The sequence below is a fragment of the Notamacropus eugenii genome, chromosome 2 (genome assembly GCF_028372415.1).
Source record: "Notamacropus eugenii isolate mMacEug1 chromosome 2, mMacEug1.pri_v2, whole genome shotgun sequence".
Taxonomy (NCBI): domain Eukaryota; kingdom Metazoa; phylum Chordata; class Mammalia; order Diprotodontia; family Macropodidae; genus Notamacropus; species Notamacropus eugenii.
Genome location: NC_092873.1, coordinates 353,821,753 through 353,849,703, shown reverse-complemented (window position 1 = coordinate 353,849,703; position 27,951 = coordinate 353,821,753). Strand labels below are relative to the sequence as shown.

Below are 27,951 nucleotides of genomic sequence, written 5' to 3'. Positions count from 1 at the left end.
TACTTAGGAATCTCCCAATGTCCTAGCTCAGTAATACAGGTCTAGGGGAATGAGACAAGGACATTTTCCCTCCCTGAAAAAATACATGTGATAGATTTCCTCACATGTAGACAGAACTAATTCCTTGACTCTTCATTTAAAGGATGCTTTTTTGTTTCTCTAATCTCTGCCTCCCAAGATTATCTTCTATTGTCTCCTATTTCCTAGGTCTATCCTTTGTACTTTCTTTTTGTTTCATCAAGTAAATCAGGTGTTACCATCCCCTATCGATGCCATATGTACGTTAACACTACAAAACTGTAACTATCAAGACAAAATGGCTAAGGACTCAGTTAAAAGAAAGCTGTACCAGGAAACTGGTAGCGATTGGCCTCAAATGACCAAACACTATTCTTTTCATAAGGCGGGTGGGATTGGGCCTTTGTTTCTGCAGCCAGAGATTTTCCTTCACAGCTGTCTGAGAGTCAAACTTCTGCTTCCATGAGACCAGGCTGATGTGGTGGTTTTAGAAGGTTTGGATATTTAAACTCTGCTACTAGACTAACTCCCACCCCTGCCTGAATTTTCCAAACTAGGTCAATGCCAGTTGAAAATCAGTCTCCTGTCTATCCATGGCAAATTCCTCTATACCCTCATCCCTTCACCATGGAATGACAGACTTGAGTCTTTTCCTGGAAAAATGAATCCATTTTTGAATAGAAAATAAATAAAAGAGTCAGCCTTAAGTTTCCTCAAAGGGTCATGTGTGGGTCAAGGATGATGCTTTCAGATAGCACACTGATAGTTCAAGAACATAGCAGAATGGGAAATCCTGAAAGTTTCTTTTGGTACTAATGGGTTTGGGGATAGAGGATTAAATTAGCCACTGCAAAAGTCTACTGGCTCCTTATGTGGGTTCAATTCTTCTCTTTTTCTTATACCTGAGACAGGAAGGGGAAAACTAGAACATGTTACTATTTTCTGGTGATCACTATGGCCAAGAGGTATTGATATGTGTAATGAAGTCTTGTAGACTGATTTCCCAGTTAAGACCAGTCTACCCTATACCCCCTTCCCCTCCAGGTTTACATGCTAGGTTCATGCTGGGGTGTAAATGACCTTTAGGAACCTGATGAAGAATACTGAAGGGAATACAAGTCTTTCTCACAGGTTTATACTGTCTTAGTTGATGTCACATCACTCATATCCCACTCTCTCTCCGATTCCTGTGGCTGCTACATCTGCCATTTTAAATTCCATTTCCAATCCAGTACGGATGACTACAAACTATAAAACCCATTAAAACTAGTTTGAAACCCTGAGAGGGTTTTATTTCAAAAAATTGCCCCTCTTTCTTGAACTGAAAGATGGCTGAGGGTGGCTTCCTTCTTGCTCTCAGGATCCATAACATTTGGAAGACCTGGTTTCATATGCTCTGTGAAACGCTCCAACATTCGACCTTTCTACTTGTGCCACTGAACTGGCTGAGGCTTTTGAACTTCTACATTCACCTCTTCATATTCTTCCCATGGTTTGAGTTTGGGACCGGGGATCATCACCGTCTGAAAGAACAGAAAGCAGAGTCATCCTTTACCCTACCCAAGGCAAATACAAGATGGTATATCTGGTACCTCTAGCAATTCTACTTTTGGTCCTTACATTGCCACTTCTCCCCACTAGGTGGAGCCTCACATTGTGACCTGAGAAGTCAAAGTACCGGAAACAGTCAACCCTATTAGGTACACAGTTAGTTATGTTACCTTGGGGATGGGTTCCTTAGAAGGGGCCCAGGCAGGGACAATTTTGCCATGCATTCTCCATGCCCCATACGGGTTTGTTAAATGTCTCTCAAAAACCACATACTCCAACACATCCTTGGGCACATCTTCTTGTCCATACATCAGCCGCCCAAACCGGTCATAGATAGCCAGCGTCTGTAGAAATTTAAAAAAATTGGTCTGATAGTCCATGGAAAGCTTTTGAAGAAAGTCAGGAGAAATGAGAAGGGAAAGCATGTAGGTCTCGCTTGGGACAATCTTCTTATAATGTACAAATTCCATCAACTAACCCAGGGTGTCACAAATCAATAGAGGGGGAGGTTTCCTACCAGTTCTGTCCTATGATGGTGGTGATAAAAGGGGAAGGCACTAAATACAGGGCTGAGTCCACTCTAGAACCTTCAAAACCTGCTGCCATGGGAAGCTGTACAACCTATACAATGAGGTGGCGTGGGAGAAGTGGTGCCCTTACCTGCCGAGTGTGCATACGGACGGTGACCTGGCCATATATGTTGCCCTCGCTCACCATATTTGGGCAACGAACATGAACTACCCTGGGTGGTTCCAGAGATTCTACAAAACTCCAACGTACTGTCTTAAGTTGGATGTCCCAGACCATTTCCTGTTTTTATAGAAAATTAAATGAGTTGTTTCTCCTTCTGAAGCAGCTGAAATTGACATACTGCCTCACATATCCTACAACCTGAACCCAATACCATCCTTTTCAGCCAAATTTCCTCTTGACTGTCCCATCTTCTTCAGTTTTTCCTTTTCCCACTTCTGAGTCTTTGCTTAAGTTCTGGAATGGCCTCCTGCCACATCTTTCCTCTCACAGTAATAAAAGTTCAGTCTACCTCTTCCAGGAAACCTCTCCAGATTGACCTAACCCATTCTCCAAACTGTCAACATACTCGACCCAGACTTTTCTCTCCATGTTCTTTCAGAATTTGCTCATTACTGCCTGTATTTCTATTGATTTGACAGTTGCTCTCTTTGTTTCCCCAACTAGCACTCTTAGGCAAAGATTACAACTTTCCTTGATATGCCCCAAGAGTATTTGATTGGCACATTGAGCATTTATGTAAGTGTAAGTAGTTCTAGAGAAGAAAACATATCTATTCTATTATATACTCCAACTACCCTGTGCACTCAGTTGACTTGGGTCTGACTATAGCCCAAGATAACATAATATAGTGTGCAGAGGACAAGCATACTAGTCAGGAAGACCTGAATTCAAATCCTGCCTTGGGCATTGACTAGATGTATGACCCTAGAAAAGTCATTTATTGCCTCATCTGTAAAATATATAATAATAGCATCTATATCATAGAGCTGTTCTGACTATTAAATGAAGTAGGAAAAGTATTTTGCAATATAACATGCTGTATATATGTGCTATATAAATGTGCACTATTAAGGCAAGCCTTAACGAAGCTGTAAGCACTATATAAATATACAACGTAATTGTGTTTTATCATTTAAGTCATCAACGTCTAAACAAAAATTACAAAACGAAAACTGGTATGCTAATTTCCATGTACTCTCAAAAAAGATCTTTTCTAAAAACAACCAACAAACAAAAACACAGGGGATGCCTGAAGCCCAAACAAGGGAAGGGACCTACCGGGAAGCATCGCTCAGTCACCAGGGCATGAAGTCGGTCATGGTCTGAGCTAAAGAAGAAAAGAAACATGTCACTGGTTTCTGCTTTCTGTGCTATGGGTTTAGAGCTTTGCAGTGATAAGGATCTGAAGCCAACTGAGCTACACAACAAAATATCCTTTAAAAATCTGAGACCCAAGGGAAGAATAAAAGAACTCTGAAATTTGAGGAGCAGAGAAAATTATTTGGCATCATTTTAAACTGTGAGGTTGACTGAAATGTGGGAGGTGGGGGTGGGGTTTGTAGCTTATTTCTTCCCAAGAAACCTGGCCTGGCACAGCCAATGACATTAAAAGAAATTCATAGCTCTCTAGTATGGCTTGGCCATCCCCTTTAAAGATCTTAAGTTTACTTTCATCAATATTCCCAATAGCAAATAATATAGGACAAACCTTTAAATATATTTCAAGAGTATTAATTCTATCTCTATGTTCTTTGGAAATGAATATTATCTTGTTTTCAGAATCACTACTCTGCCAACTTCCACATCAGGTCAATGACTGAGCCAGATTCCAAAGTTTCTTGGAAGGTTAATCAGCAGCTGACTGTGCCCTAGGAGAGTCCAGGAATTCCAAAAACCAGTATTCCCCAAACTAGACAGAATAATCTGTGATATACAGAAAATGATACAACAAAAGATACAAGATGAAGAGCCCCCCTCACTCACGTGTTGAGGCACTCGTGAGCTTCAACAAAGATCTGCTGAGCTTTTTCTGGGAAGGTCTTGATTCGGAAATCAGCATCATATTCTGCCACTTTCCGAATTCTGGGGAGGAAAGCATGAAAACAATTTCAAAATATACCATGCAAAATGCAGGAAAAAACGTTTTTAATACCTGTATAGCACTTTGAAGTTTGCAAAGCACTTTACACACATGATCTCATTTAAGCTTCACGAAACAGGTCACTATACAGGTATAATTACTCCTATTTTCCAGGCAAGAAAACAGAGACTAAGAAATTTCAAGTGATTTGCTCAGGATCACACAAGTAGCAAGTGTCTGAGGTAGGACTGAGCTCTTAATTCTTCCTGATTCCAACAGCAATTCTCTATCCACCATGCAACCCTGCCTCTAAAAGATAGACAAGTAGGTGGGAACCAAGGATCTCCATTATCACAAGCCTACTCAAACCTAAGACAACCTGTGCTCTAGGTATAATCTGCATGATGGTAAAGCTAATTCAGTCCTATCACAGTAATCCAGCCTTTACTGCAGAGGTCTTTTTTTTTTTTTAAGTAAATGTGGTTCTCAAGCTTTTCCTCAGTGGTAAAAGCCTTCAGTTTAAACAAATCTGTGATAGAACTCTTGTAGCCAAATTCTCTTAACTGTTATTTTAACGACCATTAGCAAACAAAATAAAGTTTATTTAAAACAACTTAAGAGTGTTTCAGGATTCCTTGCAGTAGTTTGAGAAATATTGACTTAGTAGAAAAGATCACTAGTCTGGGAATTAGCAGACCCGGGTTCTGGTCCCAGGCCTGCCACTAACTATGCAAACCCTAACATGTAACACCAGCTCCATGAGCCTCAATTTCCTTTTCTACCAAATGAGTGTTGAACTAGGCAGTCATTAAAATCTAGTTCTAATTCTCTGTGTTTCTACCCCCTAAAATGTAAGATTTAAGAGGATGATCCCAAGTATAGAATAAGAAATGCTAAGAAAGCTGAGATACCAAGAATAAGAGCACATGACATTGCCTTGCTATTAACTTCCTAAACTGAACCAAGTGGCTCTGTTAGACTATGAAGGGTTTGGCTAATCCAAATAATAAGGAATTAAGGGTGCCCCCTTTGGGAATAAAATACCTGACTGCTAAGGCAGGAAGCTGTGTCCAGGTTAAACCCCAAGAGCTCACACACTTACGCCAACTGTGAGGCCACACTCTGCTTTAGCTTCTCTGTCTTCTGCTTCAGGCCAGCCTTAGAGAGGGATGTGAGGCGAGCGTCCCCCTCAGGAGGAATGTAAGCATCAAAAATCCCAGCTGTGAAGGGAAGGAAAAAAGAGGATGTGACGGTGAAGAGATAGGAGGAAAGTGCCAAGAGGTCATAAAAATCAGGAATCCTGGGTATACTATGTTAAAGAGAATAATGAAAGGAAGTGAATTTAAGTTAGGTTCTGTGCACTCCAAAGAGTCAGTAAAGTCAACAGTTAGTATGCTCTTGGGGGAAAGAGCTTCAGGTTGGGTATAAGGAGGACTGAGTTGAAGTCTCAGTTCTTGCACTGTGACCTTGGGCATATCACTTCACTTTTCTAGGCCTCAGTTTCCTCTTCTGGAAAAAGGTGAGTTTTATTCCCACTTCTGTCTGCTACCCAGTGATGGAGTGAAAATAATCAAGGTAAAAGAAAGAAAAGTGCTTAGGAAACAGGGTTCTATGTAAATGCTGTAATTCTTAAGGCTGAACTGATCTCAGCCTTACTCCTCCTAACTGAAGAGTCTCCACTTCCAAGGACATCAGTGAGGTCAGATGTGGTCAATGGTCTGAGTCCTGGATCCTGGATCCCCACCTGTGCAGGCCAAATGAATGGGACGCTCAAGACGTTCTTTGGGAATGACAATCCCTGCTGCACGAGCATGTTCCTGAAACTCCTTCTCAGTTTTGTATTTAGGCTCATAAACAGGGGGTGTAAAGCGCTTCTTGGTCCTCACTGGGATCACAGTGATAGGCTGGATTACTCGGGCTGGACAGAATGGGACTTCTAAAGTCTAGGAGTAGAAAAAAAAAAAAAGACACGCTTTATCCCCTTGGAAAAAACTCTGCCTCTTCAACACCTATGATTTATTAAAGAAACATTCCCTGAGTTTCTACCATGGACAGATATCATGGTGCCAAACAAAGAGAAGAAGGAAGCTTTACTATAGGGAAATGGCAGTATCACAGTACATGCCCTCATCTGTTTCATTTCAGACTAGCACAACTATGCATTCTGTCATCGAGGCATCGGTGTGACCATGCCATTCTCCTGCTCAAACACCCTGAGAGCTCCCTATTTCTTAAAGAATAAAATATATCCTCTTTAGCCTAGAATTAAAGTTCTTCAAAGTCTGGCTCCAACCTGTATTATTTTACACTATTCCCCTTTACTTCTTCTCAAGTCTAGCTTCTCCAATTTATCCTCTACATAGCTGCCCAAATGAGATTCCTAAAAGCACAAGTCTGACCATGTCACTCTCCTGCTAAAGAAGCAACAGAGGCTCCTCAAAGCCCCTAGGATAAAATACAGAACCTCAGTTTGTGAATTTAAAGCCTGACTCTAGCCTACTTTTCTGGGCTGATTACATATTACCCTTCTGTCTTCCATCTTCTTACCATTAACTTTGCTACCAGATGTCCACTCTCAGCTCTAAGATTACCACCCTCTTTCCAGTTCTAGAACCATAATCAAACTGACACCGCCATTCAGATGGGAAAGAAAAATATGTCAATCTACTTTCTATATAGATCCATTTACCTACTCTGTAACTTGCTGAAGAAAAATATCCCTCTCTGCCCACCTCTTTATAAGGAGTAATTCCACCAGGAAAGAGACTGTCTTTGACACTAGCTGCCTGGCCATTCCATAAACAAGACGCTCCATCTCTCAGCTTTGAGAATTTTCTCTGGTTGTCCCCCATGCCTGGAATGCTCTCCCTCTTCCACTTTACCTACTAAACCCTACTCACCTTTCTAGCTTCCTTTAACTCGTAACTAAAATACAATCTTTTACTAGAAGCCTTCCCTCTGTTAATTTCTTCCTATTTACTGTCTGTTTTGCGTACATTTGTTTGCATGTTGTCTCTCCCATTAGACTTTAAGCTCTTGAAGGGGAGGGACGGCCTCTTGTCTCTGCATCCCCAGTATTTAGCCAGTGCCTGACACACAAAAAGTGCTTGCTTTATAGACATGTATTGATTGTATTGTATTGCCAAGACTTAGCACAGTACTCAATATTAATAAGTGCTTAATAATTTTTAAAATCCATTCATTCACTCACACACTGTATATTTCAGCAAAACTGACCTTGCTTTTCCCTATACATGATAACTCTGCAATCCTTATCACCTTAGCCTATTGGAACCCCTAGTTTTTGTCAGGGTTAAGTTTGAGAACCACTTCTTTCAATGGCCTTTGGTAAGCAACAGGTATTGATTAAGTGTCTGCCATGGGCCAGCATTGTGCAAGCCTGAGGACCCAAATGCAAAAGAAGAAAAAAAAAAGCTGTTAGAAGGCAGGGTCTGTCTCATTTTATTATTTGGGTCCCCAGGCTTAGCATAATGCTTGGCCCATGACAAACACTTAATAAATGCTTGTTGCTTACCAAATTGGGCTACTAGTTTTTAAAAATCATCCAGTTCTACTGCTTCAGCATATCTGTCCAGTTCGTTTATTATGCCTGGTGTGCACTCCCACATTCTTACCTTTTAAAAATCCTTCAAGATCCAGTTCAAGTATTGCTTCCTCCACAAAGTCATACCTAATCTCTCCAAATGAAAACTCAAATTTTCCTAGAGCATTCTGTCTGTATCTTCCTTAAGGCAGATTTCCACTTTGCATGGTTTTCTTTTTTCCCCTTTTAATATCTTACCTTCTATCATATTTAGTTGTGTACATCCTCTTGGATTGTAAACTCCTTAGGCCAGGGAAAAGGATATGCTATTTTTCATCCTTGTACTGGGAGGATTTAGTACAGTGAAGAAGCAGACACTTAATTGCTGTTTGTGTAGCTTATCTGAATACTTTCAGCTGAGAAACCTTTCTCTATTGAGTGCCTCCTCAAAAAGAACAAGCAAGCATGTTCTGCTTCTTTGCTTTTGTCAACAGTCTCTGCAAAGGTTTTCATGTGTTACTGATCAAGGCTGGAAGAGATCTTATAAGACACCTAGACAGTTGTTCCACATTATCTGATGAAGCCTACCCCAGCCTATCTGCCTGTTTAAGGTGATATGGGGACCAAATCAAAAATGATACAGCTCTTTTCCTTAAGGAGCCTCAATTCTAACAAAAGTATACACTCATACAAAATATATACAAAGTCAGACAGAAGGTAATTTAGATGTGGAGGGTGGTGGGATCCAAAAAGGCAACAGGGAGGAGGTGGCCCTTGACCCTTGATCTTGACTCTGAGAGAAGTCAGGCTCTCTAAGAACCTCATAAGTAAGCAAGTAGTAAAGAGAGGGCATTACAGGCATGAAGAACAGCTTGTGCAAAGGCAGAGATGGGAGATGGAGTGCAACATGTAAGGAACAGCAAGGACAGTTTGGCTGGATCACATAAAGTGTGAGAGAGAGTCATGCTTGCATTCCAATCATGGAAAGGTAGGTTGTAGTCAGGTTGTTAAGGTCTTTAATGGAGGCGTTTGTAGTCCCACCCCCTTATTTTATAAAGGAAGAAGGTGAGACCCCAAAAGATTACATAATTTGACTTTTGGTTCTGCAGGGTAGGAATTATAAGCATCCCATTAGCTTGGGAATCTAAAAGGGGTGTGGGATTACATTCGAATTATAGGGTCTGCTCAAACCACAGCCCCTAGAGACTCTGGTTTCCTTCCTTCCCTCTACTTGGAAGGGAAGAATTTGGGAAGACAGGGAGAAGAGGGCAAAAGTTCAAATGCTACCAGACAATCCAGCCTAGCTAAGAGTGGCAGCAGGGCCCAAATGGAGAGAGAGAGAAGGTAGCACATATCTCAGGGTCAACCTCCTGCTCTCCAACCATCACTTCTGCTCACACCCTGGTTACAGACACTTCAGCCCACAATGAGCCCAAAAGCCTGGGGAATAGTAATCCTCCTATCTGTACACCCTGTCTCCTGACCAATCCCAGCAGCCTTCATTGATGGAGGTTACCAACAAAAACAGAGAAACAGAATATACAATTTGTATATGTTTACTGAGGGGATACCAAACAGAGAGATTTTTTACTATCTTGTCACCAACTACCACATTAAGCAGGTAAATCTAAGAGTCCCAGAAATAGCAGTCTCCCCCAATCATTCAAGGGAGTAACTTGGGGAAACGAATGCCTCTGAATTCACGCAGGGGCTTCAGCCCCTGCCTCCTCAATAACCACAACCACTGGAAAAAAAGACCCAGCACATTAAGTTCTCGTCCCCAAATCCTCGCACTATCAAATGGTTCAACATGGTCTCATCCATGGAACGTCTGAAAAGCAGCACAGGTCTGATCACATTCAACCAACTCCAGAATCAAGCACAAGATCTCTTTGGCTTTCCAAGCCCTTCATAACCGACCTTTCCAACCTTCTCACACCCTACTGCCCTCCACTTACTCCGGCCTCCCGGCAGCTCCTCGAATAAGACGCTGCATCTCCCAGCTCTCTGCACCTTCAGTGCCTGCCTCCCAAGCCTGGCACTCTCTCCGTCTTCATCTCCACCTCTGGCTTCCTTCAAGTCTCTGCTAAGATCCCACCTTCTGCCTTTCGCTATGCCCCAGCACACGAGAGCACCTCCCGTTCACCTCGTACACCCAGCAGTCGGCACGCAGACTGCGAGCTCCTGGAGGAGGCTGCTGGCCTTCCTTTATAGCCGACCCACCCGCGGCACTCACTGAGCGCTGGCGGCCCACAAACGGAAGATGACCAACTGCTCTGCCGAAGCAGCTCGGGGACCACCGGACTTGCGGCTAGACCCTCTCCCAAGTGTGTAGACCCTGGAAAGCAGGCAATGTCTCGCTTCTGGACGCGTATCCCCGGCGCTTACAACGGCGTAAGCGTCTAATAAATAAATGCTCATTCCTCCGTTCCACGGGTCGGCCTCGGAGCCTCGGGCTGACCCAGACACCCCGCGGCTTCTCCTCAGCTGGGCCTCGCCTGGATATCGCCGCAGGGGTCGACACCACCCCGTCTCTCCCTGCTCCTCGTCCCCGGTGCCCGCGGCTACCCACCTGGCGAGAATACCTGCCCAAAGCCCGGGGCAGGGTGACCATCCCCTGCCTCACGGGGGCCGCCATGTTGCAAGCGCGGGGGCCGCCGGGAAGGTGGGAGAGCGCAGGGAGGGCGGGGGGGAGCGGGAGCGAGCGAGTGCGTGCGAGGACGACGGGGTGGGGCCTAGCCGGGGAGTGGAATTTTCCAGGGCGCGCGGCCAGTGTCTCCTCTCCCTTTCCCCGCTTCCCTCCCTAGCTAGGGGCAGAAAATCCTCGGGCTCGCGCTCGGGAGCGTACGGAGGTTGCCACGCGCCTGGGACCAGGCCGAGAGCTGGGCAGGGGGGAGGCGAGCCTGCGCTTGCGCCTGCGCGCTACCCTCGCTCTGAGTAGTCCCCGTCCTTGGCACCTGGGAGGGGGCGGCTGCACCCCGGTCCTTCTCCTCGCTCGGGTGTGCAGGGAGCGTCCCCGAGCCCTGGCAGAGACTACATCCCCACCCTCGCCTTGCCAGTGATCTTAGGGTGTACACAGGGCACCATGACCCCTAGAAGGACAGAGAGGCCGGGGAGGGGGCGGGGCGGCAGAAGGGGCCAGGTTTCTTGGGTTCTGAGGCCTAGCCCCGACCCTGACACATAGGGGGACCTGGACCCCGGCCACTTGTCTTCCCTGGGATTCAGGTTCCTCACCTGTAACCAGTCAAGGGGAAGAAACTGCCTTCTCCTCTACCATCATCAAATGTTGGGGATGAGAGAGGTCATGTTTCTTACAGGTAAGTGCTTTGAGGTCCTTTAAAAAGAGAAGAGAGAGTTAGGGAAAGAAGCGCTATTTGGGATATTTATTCAAAGATCGTCTATTGAGCCTGGGCTGGCTCTTGGGAGTGGTTAGTGAGATGGGTAGGAGACATAAAAGCTCCCATGAATGAGCCTCCAACTGGCAGAATCGATGTCCCTCCTATAGAACCCCAACATCAAACTCCCTAGCCTCATGTGCTCAGTGCTGCCCATTCTTCATCCCCCCATCTACATGTGTTAAGGCCTGCATTGATTGACTCTCCCCCCTTTAAGCTGCCTCCCCTTTGATACTGTTGGGTGAATGAAGACTCATTTTAAGCATAAACCTAGATAAAACAGAATTAGGAAAATCTGTTTATGAAATCCAAATATTTATTTAAAAAACCTGCTATGGATAACGCATTTTACTAGGCTCTGGGGATACGGAGATTAAAAAGGAGGCCATGCATTTCCCTCAGGGACCTTTTTTTTTTTTTTTAAATCTAAACCACAGGGAAATGGTGCAGTAGAAGGAGCACCCACTCTTGTGCCAGAAGGATCTGAGTTCAGATTTGAATGCAGACACTTAGTAGCTGTGTGATTCAGGGCAAGTCACTTAACCTTGTTTGCTTTAATTTCTTCTGTAAAATGAACTGGAGAAGGAAATGGCAAACCACTCCGGTATCTTTGCCAAGAAAACCCCAACTGGGGTCATGAGGAGTCAGGACTGAACAATAATATCTTCTAAAATCTTTTAGAAGTAAATCTTGAATAATCCTTGTTGTACAACCCTTCTTGGTTATCCATGTGGGAAATAGAAGGTTGTTAATGATAAGTGATTCTATTGAGGAACTATCACTTTTGAGGATGTTTTCTAAAATAAAAGTTTCAGCTGTTCACATTTCGGGGAAGTTTTTAGGCAAGAGGATTCTTGGTGGTGTGAGTAAGAGGAAAAGGGAGGAAGGAAGGCTAGTTGTGTAACTTAGTGAAGAAAGAAAGATATAGCAGGAACAGCCTTGAAATATGAAGCCTACCACATACTAGGTGCGTAATAAACATTTCTTCAACAGACTGGAAAGACTGAAGCAGAGTGTCAGACATGAGTTGTCTGTTCGGAGACACAAGGAGAAGAAATATGTAGTATCCTCTGTTGAGGCTGTCACTGAGCTTCAACTTAGATGATTCTTTCTACAAGGAGCAGCAGGGGATATCTGTATCTTCATCCCCTTTTAGTGGGGAAGTATCTTACAGTGACTTGAACCATTGGATACTTTACTTCCTGGCCTTGCATTGTGATGATGTGTGCCCAGTTGAATTTGGGGAGGGAATCCTTAAAAATCAGGAGGCTTTGATATTAAATGACATGTAGTTTGAAAATAATAGATTTGCCTTGTGTTTATACTATATATCTCCTTTCTTGGGCACTTAAGGCTGATGTGATCTCGAAGAAATAGAGGAAAATGGAGGGTAGGTGATTTTTCCAAGGGTTATTCAGAGGACTTAAGAAATTTATTTTCTAGGCAATATTCTCTACTGATCTTTAGCTGTTCTTCTATGGTAAATCTTGTTAGCATCATCATCCCATTCATTAGCATAGCTTTACCTGCCCACCAGTTCTCAAGGTATTACCTTCCCTACCCTCAGAGACTCGGTGCCTTTGTCAGGTAATTTGCTACCACCAAGCAGTGCTTGCTAGCCATCTGGAAGTACTGAAAGGAGTGGGTTATATCTGGCATAATCAAGGAATATGCTTTTGTCCTCTGGGCTAGACATAGGTGGTTATCTACCTCTTAACCAATGTAAAGTTGTTGGCAGCTCCTATCCTGGGAGTGATCTGGAAATCATTCTGAAGTCCTTTAACTCCCTTTCTCCTGAGGTCTCAAGTGGGGGGATGGGGTGGGGGACGACTGATACTACCTCTAGGATTGTTTGCCTAAACTCTTTTGAGTCTGAAAGTGAAAGTGAAGTATCTTCTTGCCTCTATCCCCTTCGCTGCTCTTAGAGCCTTGGGGCGGACTTTTCCTCCCCTTCAAGGATGGTAAAGATTTTCCAGGAGCATGTTCAGAATTAGACTAAACTCTGTAAGGACAGGGAGAATGTTTTACCTAAATTTTGTAGCTTCTTTAATGATTAATATGCTGTAACACAACAATCAATCAAGCTATTTAGGTACCTACTATGTTTCTGGCACTGTTAATAGCTGGGCACACAAAAACATTGGGACAAAAACACTGCCTTTATGTTTGTGGAATGCATACACGAGGGGATACCTTCCATCCCTTTCTCACCAGATGGGCCCCAGGTGTCCAGGGTTAATCCTTTCCTTGTCTCCAGCTTTATGCCCCCCTCCTCTCTCTCCACTTTCACCCCAACTAGTAAATCTAACAGTAATCCTAAAAGGGAATTTCAGGCTATTTGTGACTCCCCCCCATGATAAGAGAGAGGGGGGCAAAGCTTACAGATCAGAGTAATCTGCTTGCAACCCATTTCCATTCTTGGAGATTACCACTGCAAGGGGAGGGAGGACTAGAATAAATCTGACACCTTCTGGTTAAGAGAGAAAGGACAGCCAAGAGTTTTTGGACTCTGGAATGTGGAGTTCTCACAGACCCTAGGGACTATATTTTCTCATGCCAGAATTCTCTATTCACTAAATAGGAAGGACTAAGCTTGACTAGGATACGACTGTGACCCTTGGTAAACTAGATGCAGCGGTGTTAAAGTCAAATAGAAACAAATACCAGTGGGCTGCATATTGACTTAGAAAACCACAAATACACATTTTCTATGCTGTATTGTATTTTTATTTATTTTTTAAACATTTTCCAATTACATTTAAACTGGTTGGATAGCACTCTGCCAGTAGGTTTCTGTTTCACCCCTCTGAACTAGAGCATGGAGAGTAGCTAAAGGCCTTTACCCTATGATGAGTTGTAGTTCTCTCTTTTTCTTTCATTACATTTTAAGTTCCAAACTGTCTCCCTACCTTTCTCCCCACCCTACGCTAGAGAAAGTCGCCATTTCACACACACATATAAAAAAAGCATACCATGCATACTTCTACTTATCAGCTCTTTCTCTGGAGATGGATAGCATGTTTCTTCATAGGTCCTTTGCAGTTGATTTAAATATTTATAATACTCAAAATAGCTTAGTCATTCAGTTACTCTTCAAACAGTTTTATTATTACCATATACATTGTTCTCTTGCCTCATCTCATTTCCTTCTTCATTATTTCATACAAGTCTTTCATGTTTTTCTAAAATCAACCAGCTTATCATTTCTTAGAGCACAGTAGTATTCCATCACAATCACATGCCACAACTTGATTAGCCATTCCCCATTTGATGGGCCACCCTTCAATTTCCAGTTCTTTGCCACCACACAAAATTAGTTATCCTTAAAGTTGTTTTATACTCTTCTGGACAGTACCTTCCCAGGGTCTTATAAGTTACCCTTGGTACTAAGCCCAATTAGCTCTTCTGTCAGTCGGTAAGCATTTATTAAGAGTTTACTATGGGCCAGGTTATTGTTTGTCCTTTGTTTTGAAGAGGACCAATGACATGGTGGTGATGTCTTGACTTTTGAGTGAGTTGGATTTAAGTGAGTTGCACAGAGTCATTAGTCTCACTCTCTCTTCCAGAATCATTAAAGTCCAGCGACAAGACAAAAATCAACACTGCTGGTGATAGTCTGGGATACAGTGGATGACCTTGACATCTTCCATGTCTGCCCAAACTCTTAAGCTCTCCACAGTGCCTGCTTCAGCTACCTTCATGGCCATTGGAATAAATTCTTCTCATGTGCCCATTCTGCCAGGGGAAATCTTCACATGCTTGGAATAGACACCTCCCTAATTCACCAGTGGGTTTGAGACTTGCTGGTTACTCTCAACCTGATTTAGCTTATGTTTTATGGACATGTTGCTGCAACTTCTTGGATCCGCAGGTGAGTTCAGTGAAAACTGCACACCAAAGGTGGATAAGCAGTCCTGAAAAGGGTTCAGTAAGCCCTCAAACAGGAGGTGTTAGTTGTCCCTGAACACCCCTTGCACCCCTATATTCCAGGTACTGTGTTAAGGCCTAGGGATACAGAGAAAGGCAAAAGGAAATCCCTGCCTTCAAGGAACTCACAGTCTAAAGGGGGAGACAACAAGTAAACAACTATGTACAAACAAGCTGTCTACATACAAGACAAGTAGGAAATGATCACCAGAGGGGAGGCCCTAGAATTTAGAGGGATTGGGGAAGGCTTTGTGTAGAAAGTGGGGTTTTAGTTGGGACTTGAAGGAAGCTAAAGAAAACAGGAGGGAGACGGTTCCAGATAGGGAACAAACAGAGAAAATGTCAGAAGCCAAGGGATAGAATATCTTGTTCATGGAACAACAAGGAGGCCACTGGATTAAAGAGTATATGGGATCTGTAAGATGTAAGAAGAATGGAAAGGGGGATGGGGCACAGGAGAAGTAGGATATGAAGAGCTTTGAATGCCAGACAGAGGATTTTGTGTTTGATTCTGGAGGTGATAGGAAGCTACTAGAATTGATTGAGGAGATGGTGGACCAGTGCTTTAGGAAAATCACTGTCAGCTGAATGGATCAGACTTGGAGAATGGACTAAAGTGGAGATTGATTTATGGCAGGCAAACCAGCCAGTGGGCTAGTGTAATAGTTAGGCATGAGGTAATAAGGACCAATGTCAGGATTGTGGCAGTATGAGAGGAGAGAAGGGAATGTATTGGAGAGATGTTGCAAAGCTGAAATGGACCAGCCTTATCAACACATTGGATATAGCGGGGGAGAGATAGTGAAGATTAGAAGATGATGTCTAGGTTGTGAACCTGGAGGACTGGGAATTGCAAATCAAGACACACTTGTAGCTGAATTTGGGTATATATAGGTTCCACCAGGAGTAGGTAAGGTAGAAAGCCACCTAACACACAATGGGTGACATTCTCTAAAATGTCCTTATAAATTTAATTTTACTGTCTCCAAATTCTGTTCTCCCAGGCACACGCTATCATGTCAAGTCACACGTTACAGCCAAGGCTCAGAGTTTTTAGTGAATAGTAAAGGACACAGCTTTCAAATTTGGGGTTCCCAAAGGCCTAAGTTAGCATCCACCTCCCCACTAGAACAGTGAGCATTTGTTAAGTGTCTGTTATAGACCAGGCATCATGGTGGGCATTGGAATTGCAAAAACAAAACAGTCCTTGCCCTCAAGAAGGGGGTAAAGATACCTAATTTCAGAAGGAAGAGAATAATAATAACTAGTAGAATGTAAGTTTCTTATAGAATGTAAGTCTAGCACAAGCCTGGCATAAAGTAGGTGCTTAAAAATGCTTTTTTATTGATTGAAGGAGGGGGAAGTCAGGAAAGGTTTCCCATAGCAGGTGGCTCCTAAGTTATTTTAAAGGAAGCTAAGGATTGTAAGAGGTAGAGGTAAGGAAGGAGTTCAGTTCAGGTGTGCTGAACAATTGGTAACAAAGGCATTGGAGGTAGGAGATGAAATGTTAAGTAATAACCAAAAATCATAGGCTTTAAATACCATATATGTATCCTTTGTACATAGCATAGAGAGACTGAGAGAAAGACACAGAGAGATACTGTTGATGCATCCATGATCTTACTCATGTGGGTTCTTCCATTATTGGCACAGATTGCAATTTTTAAAGAAATAAAAACTGTTTATTGATGTATTTTGTGTTTATATCACTTTCATTTCCAAATATACCATTGTCTCTTCCCTATCCAGAGAACTATCCCCTATAATAAAGAATAAAAAAAAGAGGAAAAAGTATTTCAGCAAGAATAACCAAGTCTGAAAGTATATGTTATATCATATTCTCATGGTCCCCTGTCTCTCCGAAGAAGGGAGAAAGGTGCATTTCCTCATCTTTTCTTCTGGGCTAACCTTGCTCATTTCAATTATATAGAATAGTTACATAGTATTCAGTTTTAGTTTCATTTCATTTTTTGTTGTTGAATTTCCAGTTACATTGTGTTCATAGTGTATACTTTATGTTCATGGTTCATCTTACTTCACTTTGCATCAATTCATTTAAATCTTCTCATGCTTCATTATTTTTCACATTTGCTGTTCCTTATAGCATGATAATTTTCCATTACATTCATGTACTACAGTTTGATCTTTTCTCAGTTGATGGGCGTTACCAGTTCTTTGGCATATATAACCATTTTTTTTTTTACAGATTACAATTTATTCATATCTTCTCTTGTGTAATTCTTATTTGTGACCTTTTATAAATTGTCCATTTATGAAGGATCCATCACATGCTCTAAAGGCTTTCTCTAGTTCTTAATATTTCATGGATTCTGCTGTTTACTTTCAGGCTTTTCAACTGTTATCTCTCAGTCTCACTCTGTGACTGATCCATCTCCTTTTTCTGTTTGTAAATGCCTCTAATAATGCCTTTTCTAACATTTTATGCATCGAAGTCATGTTTTTACAACCCACCTGGCATTTTCTTATTGTCCTTTGGGTTACCCACAATTTTGACTCCTCAGATATTGCAGTGATTCTCAGCAAGAATTCATCACCAGAAGAATGTTGGTTTTGAAAAGGCAAGCTTTTGTATCAGATAGCATTTGGTGATCTTGGCAAGTTATGTACAAAAGAAATGGAAAAGATCAAGTACAGTATTTGGTTTTATTACTAAATTAATGTAGCTAAGAGAGGCAGCCCAGACGTAGTGGACAGGGACCTAGCCTCATCCAAAAGAACTGGCCTGAAGTCATACCTCTTGACAGACACAAGATAGGATATATGACTCTGGTCAACTCATTTAATCTTTTGGGGTCCCATGCAACTCCCTAGGAATATAAATTGCTGAACAGTTACCTACCTGAATTGGTAGAGGGAATTTTCTCATTGGGAACCTCCCTGTGTGGATGGAATGAAATAACAGGTATGGATAAAGAAAATAGTCTAAGAATATTATCTTTATCCTGGGAAAGAACTGAATTTCTGAGTTTCCCAACTTTACCATCACCACTTCATTCCTCTTAATCTTATCTTAATCAAGTCCTTGCAACTCTAGCATTTATTCCCCCTCCTACCCCAGGTCCTTATATATCCCACCCCATGAAATGGGGCTATTTAAACTACTTATTTTGAGCAACTTCATTTTTGAATAAATTTTGCCCCTAGTCTCAGAACGTTCTAGTTCTCAGAATATGGATGGTTTGCTATCCATTTTCACTGTACACACTAAGAATTTAACTAGGGTGATAAATCTAAGAGCAGCAGTCTAAGGTACAGCGTGGAATGGAGCAGATAGCTCTTCTCTTAACTCCTCACCTGCTTCTGCTATTGCCGATGCTTCACCTTGCTAACTCTGTTCTGATCAAGAGACAGATCTTCACATGGCTGTTTCCTGTCCTACACACTTTCTCTCACAACCCCTTTTGTGCTTTCTTTCCCTAACAGGGGTACAAGAAGGTTAGCAGCTAGAGCCTGAAGGTGAGGAAATCAGCCCTTGTATTGGTCAAGCCAAAAAGGCATGTGTACATAGGCTGCCTGGTCCCTCTTCATAGAATTCATTCTCTCTTTTACTCTACCTTTTAGAATTCTTAACTTCAAGCCCAGTCTCAAACCTTTGCTGAGCACAGAACCACATAGGAGGGAACAATTGATTAGTGCTTTCTCTACCTCTACAAATTATCTTGTATTTATGGATCCCCTGCTAGAATGTGAATTCCTTGAGATCAGGGATCAATTTTTTCTTACATTTTTTTGTTTTTTCTATACAGCATAGGACTTTATACACAGAAACTCTTTTCTAAATGTTTGTTAAACAGTTAGGCATGGGACAGGGAAGAAGGGTGCAATTCTTAGATGTTATCACTTAACTTTCCCCCTTTCTCTTCTCTCCCTAAGAATTGCTAATTATATGGGTGCTTGCCAGAACAGTTCAATCTTTCTACCAGCTCCCTCAATTAACAAATGGGGTAGAACAGAGCAAAGAAGACGGTATTAAGAATTAAAAGACCGGTTCTAGTTTGAGATCTGCCACAAACTCCCTCTGTCTTCAAGTCATTTTACTTCTTTGGGCCTTCTCTGGATTATGTCTAAGGCCCTTTCTGTCTCTGACATTCGGTGGTTTTGTGAAATACTTACTTAACATGGTGTAATGGAAAGACAGTTGAACTTGATGTCAGGAGAGTCCTTTCTAAGTACCTATTTCCTCATCTACAAAATGAGGATAAAACTTGTAGTGCTTGCCTCACAGGATTATTGTAAAGATTATAGTACAGAATGTATATAAAATACTTCATAAACCTTGAAGGTAATTTTAGTACTGTGTACAAGGTACACTCTTGGTTTTGCCCTTAAAATCCAGTCATTCATGTGACTCTAGGGTCAATTTAGGGCTGCATGGGCCTGACTGAAGACAACAGTCTTAGAAGGCCTGTCATCTTTTCGGAGTCAAGCCAGAGCAGTCTTATGAATATGGGAAAATTCCCACTAGAGGGCACTAAAACTGCATTGGAATTGGAACTTTGGGGAACCCAAGTAATCTGTGATTACTTTGAGATCTTATGATCCCCATTCTTGAGCAGGACTTACTTTGCCTATCTCTATAGGCTTCTTGCTGAATTTGAAATTCTCTGTCACACTGAATTTTTTTTTTAAGTTCAGAGTTGGAGGAAAATGAGGGAGAGAGGAGACTTCTAGAAGTTCAGTCTGTATACCCAAAAGTCTACTTTTTTGACAACACAGTTGCCAACTCTGTATTTTTGTTGATTTATTGGTTGGAAGGTCTGCTTCCAGGTTGGAAAATTCCTAGTCACAGTACCTAGTACTACTTATTGGATTAAGAACCTGCCTCTGCCATTATCCCAGCGTGATTTGGGGCAAATCACTTAGCTTTTTTGAGTCCCAATTTCCTCATCTCTAAATGAAAGGATTGAACAAGGTGGCCTCTTAAATTTCTTCTGCCCTCCTCCCCCTTTCAGCTTCCCCAACTCCAGCTCTAACTTTATAGCCCTTGCTTCTGCCCAGTTCCGCTGTAGGTTAGTACATTCCTCCTCTTATTCATTCCTGGGGTTGAGAGTCTACTCTTGCATTTTACCTCAGGTCTTCTGAAGTGCTTCCCCTCTATCCAGCTCTGGACTTTCCTTTTTCACTCATCACATCTCCCTGATGTATGCCCATTTCTTGGAATGTGCCAGTTCTTTCTCCTTGACATTGGGTAAAGTTGTGGGATTGGAAGAGGGAAGACTGGACACTACAGCTAGGATGGGTGTGGCACTGAATATTACTGCTGCTGGGAAAACTAGGGTGAAACCACTGGGAAGGAGCCCCAGGGGGAAGGTGTTGGTAAAGAAAGGCCGGTCTTGTCTTACTGTCTGTTACTGGAGAGGTTTCCCAGAAGGGTGACAGAGGTCCACACTGACTCACTGTTCCTGACTTGTCAGGGATTACTCAAGTATCACCCAAATCTCTCTAGATATTATGGCTCCATATCAGTAGCATCAGCATCCCTGGATCAGAACCAACGGGAAAATCAGACTACCTGTTTCTTTAATCGGTTTCTAAGAATCTCAGACATTTAAACAAGTATGTGAAGTTTCCCAGTCCAGCCACTTGATTTTACAAATACCAGTCCTGGAGATTATAGTGTTAGTAAAAATGAATGAAATCAGTCTACATTTACTCTACTGTCAGACAGTCAGTAAGTATTTATTAAGTGTCTGCTATGAGCCCACCCAGTGCTAAAGCACGGGGGATACAAAGAAAGACAAAAATACTTCCTGATGCGAGGAGTTCACAGCTTAATGGGACAGACAACATTGAACAACTATATACATACACGCTATATATATGGGATAAGTAGGAAATGATCAACAGAGGGAAGGCACTAGAACTGAAAGGGATTGGGAAAAGGGTTCCTGTAGAAAATTAGATTTTAGCTGGGACTTGAAAGAAGCCAGGGAAGCCAAGAGGCAGAGATTAGGAAGGAGAGAGTTCCAAGGTTGGGGGAGAGCCATGGAAAATGCCTGGAGGTGGAATATGGAGTGTGCTGTTTAAGCAACAAGGAGACAAGAAGGCCAGTATCACAGCAACATAGAATACATGGAGGGGTGTAAGATGTAAGAAGACTGGAAAGCTAGAAGGGGTGGTGATAGTGGTATAGGTTAAGAAGAGCTTTGAACACCAAAGGATTTTTTATTTGTTCCTGGAGATAATAGCAAGCCACTGGAGTTGATTAAGTAGAGGGATGACATGGCTGGACTGGTATTTTAGAAAAATCACTTTGACAGCTGAATGGAGGATGAACTGGAATAGGAAGAGACTGGTAGCAGGCAGACTAATTAGCAGGCTGTTGCAATAGTCCAGGCATGAGATGATGAAGACCTGCACCAGGAAGGAAGCTGTGTGAGAGGAGAGAAGGAGGTGAAATCTAGAGATGTTGCAAAGGAGAAATGGTCAGGCTTTGTCAACAGATTGGATAATCGGGGGTGAGAGATGGGGAGGAGTTGAGGACATCTAGGTTGGGAGCCTGGGGACCTGGGAGAATGGTAGTGCCCTTGACAGCAATAATAGAAATTTTGGAAGTGGGAAGGACTTAGGGGAAAAGATAATGAAGAAATACATTTAACATGACTGCATATTTATAATCTATATTAGATTGCTTGCTTTCTTGGGGAAGGGAGAGGGAAAGGAGTGGAAAAAATCTTATAAAATGAATGTTTAAAATATCTTTACATGTTGTTGGAAAAAATACTATTTATAAAAAAAGATAACGTGTTCAGTTTGGGGCATTTTGAGTTTAAGACGTCTGTAGGACATCCAGTATGAGATATCCAATAGGTTGTCAGTGATGCAAGACTGGAGGGCAGCAGGGAAGGCAAGATAATCAGATTTGAGAATCATTAGCACAGAGATGATAAGAAATGCATTATTCTTGAAACTGCTTTACAGAAATAGCTAAGATTTACATTGACCACATTTCTAGTAAAGGGTAAAAATTAGACTCTTTTCAAAGTTGAGGCAAACAATCAAGCAACATTTATTTGTTGCCTCCTCCATGCAGGGCACTGCTCTAGGCATTGGGAACCTGATAAGGACAAAATGTCTCCTGCCTTCAAGAAATTTACATTCTTTCTGGGGAAATAGTAGTATATACAAATATAAATAAATAATTTGGGGAGAAAGGTCACTTAGCCAAGGCCTTATTAGGGAGCTGGCACTTGAGTTGTGGTATGAAGAAAATTATGGATGCTGTTCAGTAGAAGATAAAGCTAGAGGGTCCTCTGAATCCATTAGAAAATTCCCATTGACATAGTTTGCCCTGATCATAGAGATAGGAGGCAAACTGAGACTCAGCAGTGCCATGAAAATTGAGGGAGGAGAATATCTAGCAAAACGTGGTCCACAGTGTCAAATGCTTGTGATAGTCACCTGGTAGTCACCATGGCCATTATGAGTTCCTTCTACCATCCCTCTGATCATTCATCTCAGTCTGCTTTGCTGACTACTAACTGTGAGCATAGTCCAAGGGTCTGTCCTGGGCATTCTTCTCTATAGTTTATCATTAGGTAACATCATCAGCTTTCACTGTTTCAATTATTATTTCTATATAGATGACTACTCAGATCTATATAGCCAGCCCTAGTCTCTCTCCTGAGCACCAGTCCCATATTACCAATTGCTTATTGGATATTTTCAGTTAGATGTTCCATAGGCATTTCAGAGTCAGCATGTCTAAAACAGAACTCATCTTTGCCCAAAAGACTCACCCCTTTTCTAAATTTCCCTTTTACTATTTAGGGCACCACCATCCTTCCAGTCACTCTGGTTTGCAACCTCCGTCACATGAGAACACAATAAAAAAATTCCCTTTTAGTTCAAATGAAAATATTAAGAAACAAATATTTATCTAGGTGATACAGTGGATAGAGTGCTGGGCCTGGAGTCAGGAAGGCTCATCTTCCTGAATTCAAGTCTGGCCCCAGACACTTGGTAGCAGTGTAACTTTGGGAAAGTCACTTAAACCTATTTGCCTTAGTTTCTTCCTTTGTAATAAGCGCTGGAGAAAGAGAACCCCAAATGGGATCATGAAGAGTTGGACTGAACAATAACAAATTTATCTAGTTGTGATTAATCCTATCTATACTTTTCTTTTTAGAAAAATGTGTAGAAGGTCAAGAACAAAAAACTAAGGGAATAAAGGCAAAATAGATTTAAGGGTGGTACCCAAACTTAGAACAAAAAGTCTGGTTAAGATCTTTGCCTCTCTGTCACAAGAATGCGTGGTCCTATAATCCAACTAAAGCCATTCAGAAAGGATTAGGGCATTGATCTCAGAGAAGAAGCCCTTTCAGTCCTTGGAAAGAGCTGTTTTAGGAAGGAATCTACTAGTTTTAGCTGACCATTAAATGAGACTTGTGCTAGAATAGGAGTCCCCAAACAAACCTGTGGCCTGTGTATTTTTTTCCTCAGAGTTTATGAAGGATAGTATTTACATTTTAAAATGCAATGAATTGTATTTAAAAATGTAAAAGTCATTTAGGCAGTAGTTAATCAACATTTATTTTAGTCACTGTGCTGAGGTGGGGATAAAAATTTTTTTTTAAAAAGAGAAAAAAACCCTAGAGATAACACTGTTAAAAGAAAAAAAAGTTTTAATTTTGTACTATTAGGCACAAGTCTCCCCTACCCAAACAGGCCACAGTAGGATTGGTTGCCTACCCCTGTCCTAGAATGTTGAAGCATATTTGTAATATGCTTATTCAAGTTTGTTTTTTTTTATTTGTTTGTTTTGTTTTCCTTGTTCAAGATTCTGAGAAAGTTATTTCAAACCTTTCTAGAGAGATGTCTGAGGTGATGGGAAAACTTTGCCAGCTCGGATGTTTATCTAAACTGGAAATGCTTAGATTTAGAATAATGTTAAATTAATAAAATGGTTTCTGGCAGATTTGGGCCTAAAATGCAGAATACAATATTTCATTTTTTTTTAAACAGTTTCATCCTTGACCCTGCACTACCTACTGTTCTCACACAAAGTACTCCATCTTGATGTCTTGTCACTGGTTGTGTACTCCACACCAGAAATACTTTCCTCTTTCCACTCCCCTCCCCCCAACTGCTAATTCTTGGAATTCCTAGGCTCCTTCAAGTTATCCTCTCAACTGCTAGTTCCTTTTTCTCCAAGGTTAACTCATATTTGCTTTGTATATGTTTTATATACATCTCTGTTTGTACATGTCTCCCCATCTTATAACGTAAGCTCCTTCAGGGCAAGGAGTATTCTACTTTTGTCTTTGTATCTTTCCCCAGTGGCTAATTCAGTGCCTAGAACATAACAGGTACTTTAAAAAATTCATGATTCCTTGATAATACTCATATTTGACACATACACACACACACACACACATACACACATACAGATATTAAGGATATATACATATACAGATATTAAGGAGGTGGGCCCAACAATTTTTCAATGATAGGGATGTATATCAAACAAGTTTAGAAATCATTGCTTTAAGGCATGATCATATCAGATTGTGGCAACTAAGTGGTTGAGTGGATTATGTGGCACTTGGAGTCATGAAGACCCGAGTTCGGACACTATGTCATGTGGGTGCCTATTAGCACCTGTTTCACAGGGTTGTAAGGATCAAATGAGTCAACATTATGTAAAACATCTTTAAAATCTTAAAGCACTACATAAATGCTAGCTATTAATTATGACTTCATTCCAGCCAAATTGCATTATTCTCCACCCCTCATTTTCATTCTGTCTTTTCCTTATTCCCTCTTCTCCTTTCCTTTTCCTACTCCCTTCCTCTACCAAAAGAGAGTTGGTCATTGGTTGGTTGTTGTCCTTTCTTCTTGAATGACATCACTATGTTATAGTCAAGTTTCAGTGTGTGTGACTAAGGCTGATCAGACCAATATCAGCTTGGAATGCCCTACCATAGGTCAGGCACTATAATCTGTGTGAACATTTGGGGTGGATACTCTAAATTTGGGCATCTTGTGTTTCCTTTGAGAATTTGAGCAATTCTGCTTTGCTCATAGAGCACAGCACCTTCTCTGATGTGAGCACACCAAGCTGAGCAGTTCCCTATCAGTGTCTCCCATGTCACACAACCAATTCCAAAGTTCTTAAGAGAGACCTTGAAAGTATCCTTTTATTGCTTCTTCTGATCACCACAATGTGAATACTTGCCCTATGTGAGTTCTCCGTAAAATAGTCTTTTTGGCAAGCGTACATTTTATATTCAAACAACATAGCTGGCCCATTAAAGTTGTGCTCTCTCAAGCAGAGTTTGAATGCTTGTAGTTTATTTCAAGTAAGGACCTCAGTGTCTGCTACCTTATCCTGCCAGGTGATCTTCAGAATCTTCCTAAGACAGTTCAAATGAAAACAATTCAGTTTCCTGGCATGGCACTGGTGGACTGTCCAGGATTCACAGGTACAACAATGAGGTCAGCACAATGGCTCTATAGACCTTCAGTTTGGTAATCAGTCTAATACCTCTTCTCTCCTTTACTTTCCTTTGGAGCCTTCCAAACACTGAGCTAGCTCTGACAATGCAAGCATCAACCTCATTATTAACGTGTACATTTCTATAAAGGACTCTACCAAGGTAAGTGAACTTATCTACAGCATTCAAAACTTCTCTGTTTGCTGTAACTGATGGTTCTACATATGAATGGTGTGGTGGTGACTGATGGAGCACCTGTGTTTTCTTGGTGTTGTTAGGCCAAAATTAGCACAAGAGAATATAAATCTTTCAAAGTCCTTCAGATTTTTCCTTTTCTTCCAGCCCCAACTCACAATACCTTTCCTACTCAGAAGCTTCCCAACATCCTTTTTTTGTCCACCCTGTAGTTGTAGGTGAACTTAAGATTTCTGGTGGTACATTGCTTGGACTTTTGCTTTGCATTTAGTAGTCTTCCTCATATCAGAGTTGTTTGATGTCTTCTTCCTTCCCTTCTTCCCCCTCTGAACAGAATGTAAGCTTTTTGAGACCAATGACTGTGTCACCTCTGTTTCTTCAATCTTACCACCTAGGGTGTCACCTTGCAATAAAAAGTACTTGTAAATTTTTTAAAATTTAACTTTAATTTTGTTCCTCAGTCAATTGAAGAGAGGTGTTTGACAGAGCTTTCAAGATTGGCTGTTGGAAAATATACTTGTGTCAGGTAGAATTCTGAAGATACCATATGGAATAAGTAACTTGAGGAGCAGAGTAACTGAGATGACTTTTACTTCCAGTTGTACTCAAATGTTGTACTCAAAACTTTGAATATCTTTCTAGGGACTCACTACTTAAATGAATCCTAGAAATATCTGTTCTTACTTTCTTATTACCAAAGAGTTTCTGTCTTTCCCTAGCCATTATCATGCCTCCTAATAACAAAAGCTGGTTTCCAAGAAAGCAAACCTCAGCTCTATCCCATGACTGAGAAGGAGTCATTTTATCCTGGCCAAAACATTCCCTCTGCCAGAGCTCTCCATCTGGAAGGAAGGAAAGAATTTCAAAGTTTCCATAAGAGCTGCCTAAAAGGGAGGGAAAGGGGAAGCAGCAAAGCTGGAATCCCAAGCCTATTGGGCTGGAAGAAGTATTAGAAGCTGTAGACTAGAAACTTTGCCCAGTAGTATTCCGTGGTTGCTTTCCTCTCTTTTATAACACAGAGTTTGTTTACCTCTATGTGGAGCCACCCTTCCCTTCTTCCAGATATGCATGTACCCTACCTCTTCATCAGGGTATTACTTCTATTCTCTGTGCCTAATTCACCTTCCTTCCATTTTAGTCATCTCATAACTAAAAAATAAAAAATAGTTTTACCCAACTGTCCATATAATATAAAAATCTTTCCTATGCTATATCTGGCAGAAAGGCATGTTATTTTCTGTTTGACAACTTCCAAAGACAAGGATTTTGACACTTAGGATTTTAGCACTGAAAGAACTACAATCCAATCCTCTCATTTTATTATTTTTATTTTTATAATGGCCTCATAATTTATTGAACATAGCAAAAATGAAAGGAAAAATATTAAGTACTTCTCCATGGAGTCTCCTACTTTCCTTTATCTCCACAAACTCCTCCTATTTATCTTTTTCATTCTTTTGATATAATCAGGAAATTTTTGAACTATATTTATCCGTAGATTTTGAAAAGTAAACAAAGGAAGGGTGTGTGTGTGTGTGTGTGTGTGTGTTTGTGTGTGTGTGTACGTGTGCGCATGCACGTGATTACCAGGTCCAGCTCCAAGTCAGGGAGCATAAATAAGGGAAGGCAGGGGAGCATTGGAGGGAACATTGGTTTCCCTGTTCTTGGCTCACCAGTCTAGTAATATTCACTATAGACTTGTGCACTGTGCACTGTTCACACTCCAGTTCATGCCTCTGCTCCATGGTCTATGTTGCTTTTGTAAGGAAGGCTTCATCATTTCTGTTTCCAGCCATGGTCATCACAGATAGAATCTTGGGTCCAGGTAACCTGAGGCTACGATCACATAGGAGTCAGACCCAAAGTCACCATCTCATTATATTGGTTCACCTGTATCTCCAGTCTCTGTCTGAAAGGCCATGAGAGAAAACCCAGGCTCCTGCATGCAAACTGTGTCACTTCCCTGTCCTTTCACATGGCTTCATGCCTTTTGTGAATCTAAGCTTCCCAGAGAGAAGGTCATGGTGGCTACCTGAAATGACTTACCAGCTTGTCTCATTGACCCTTTTACATCAGCATCCCCTGTAGGGAAAATAAGTAATTCAAATAGATAAGAGAACAATGAGTACACAAAAGCTACAGAAATTATATATGAAGAGCTTTGTATATTATAAAAAGAGATAATATTAGGATAGTTGAGAGAGAACTAGATTTAGAGTCAGAAAAACCTGGGTTTAAGACCTGCCTCTG

At 41.6% G+C, this 27,951-nt stretch overlaps 2 protein-coding genes across 2 annotated transcripts in view; one reads left to right on the top strand and one right to left on the bottom strand.

Annotated features, from left to right (window-relative positions):
- Positions 1 to 1,285: 1,285 nt before the first annotated feature.
- On the bottom strand, positions 1,286 to 10,829 carry MRPL45 (mitochondrial ribosomal protein L45). Its single transcript, XM_072646218.1, is given in 10 exon segments — positions 1,286 to 1,541; positions 1,740 to 1,913; positions 2,230 to 2,379; positions 3,382 to 3,430; positions 4,087 to 4,185; positions 5,286 to 5,403; positions 5,928 to 6,126; positions 10,300 to 10,390; positions 10,392 to 10,525; positions 10,527 to 10,829. Coding segments are annotated over 10 exon segments (1,401 nt in total). The 5' UTR covers positions 10,815 to 10,829; the 3' UTR covers positions 1,286 to 1,442.
- An 82-nt stretch (positions 10,830 to 10,911) lies between these two features.
- NPEPPS (aminopeptidase puromycin sensitive) overlaps positions 10,912 to 27,951 on the top strand; it is a 119,622-nt gene continuing 102,582 nt past the window's right edge. Inside the window, exons 1-2 of the mRNA XM_072646216.1 lie at positions 10,912 to 11,044; positions 14,689 to 14,993. The gene's annotated coding sequence lies outside the window, so the exon portion shown is untranslated. The remainder of the gene's footprint in view (positions 11,045 to 14,688; positions 14,994 to 27,951) is intronic.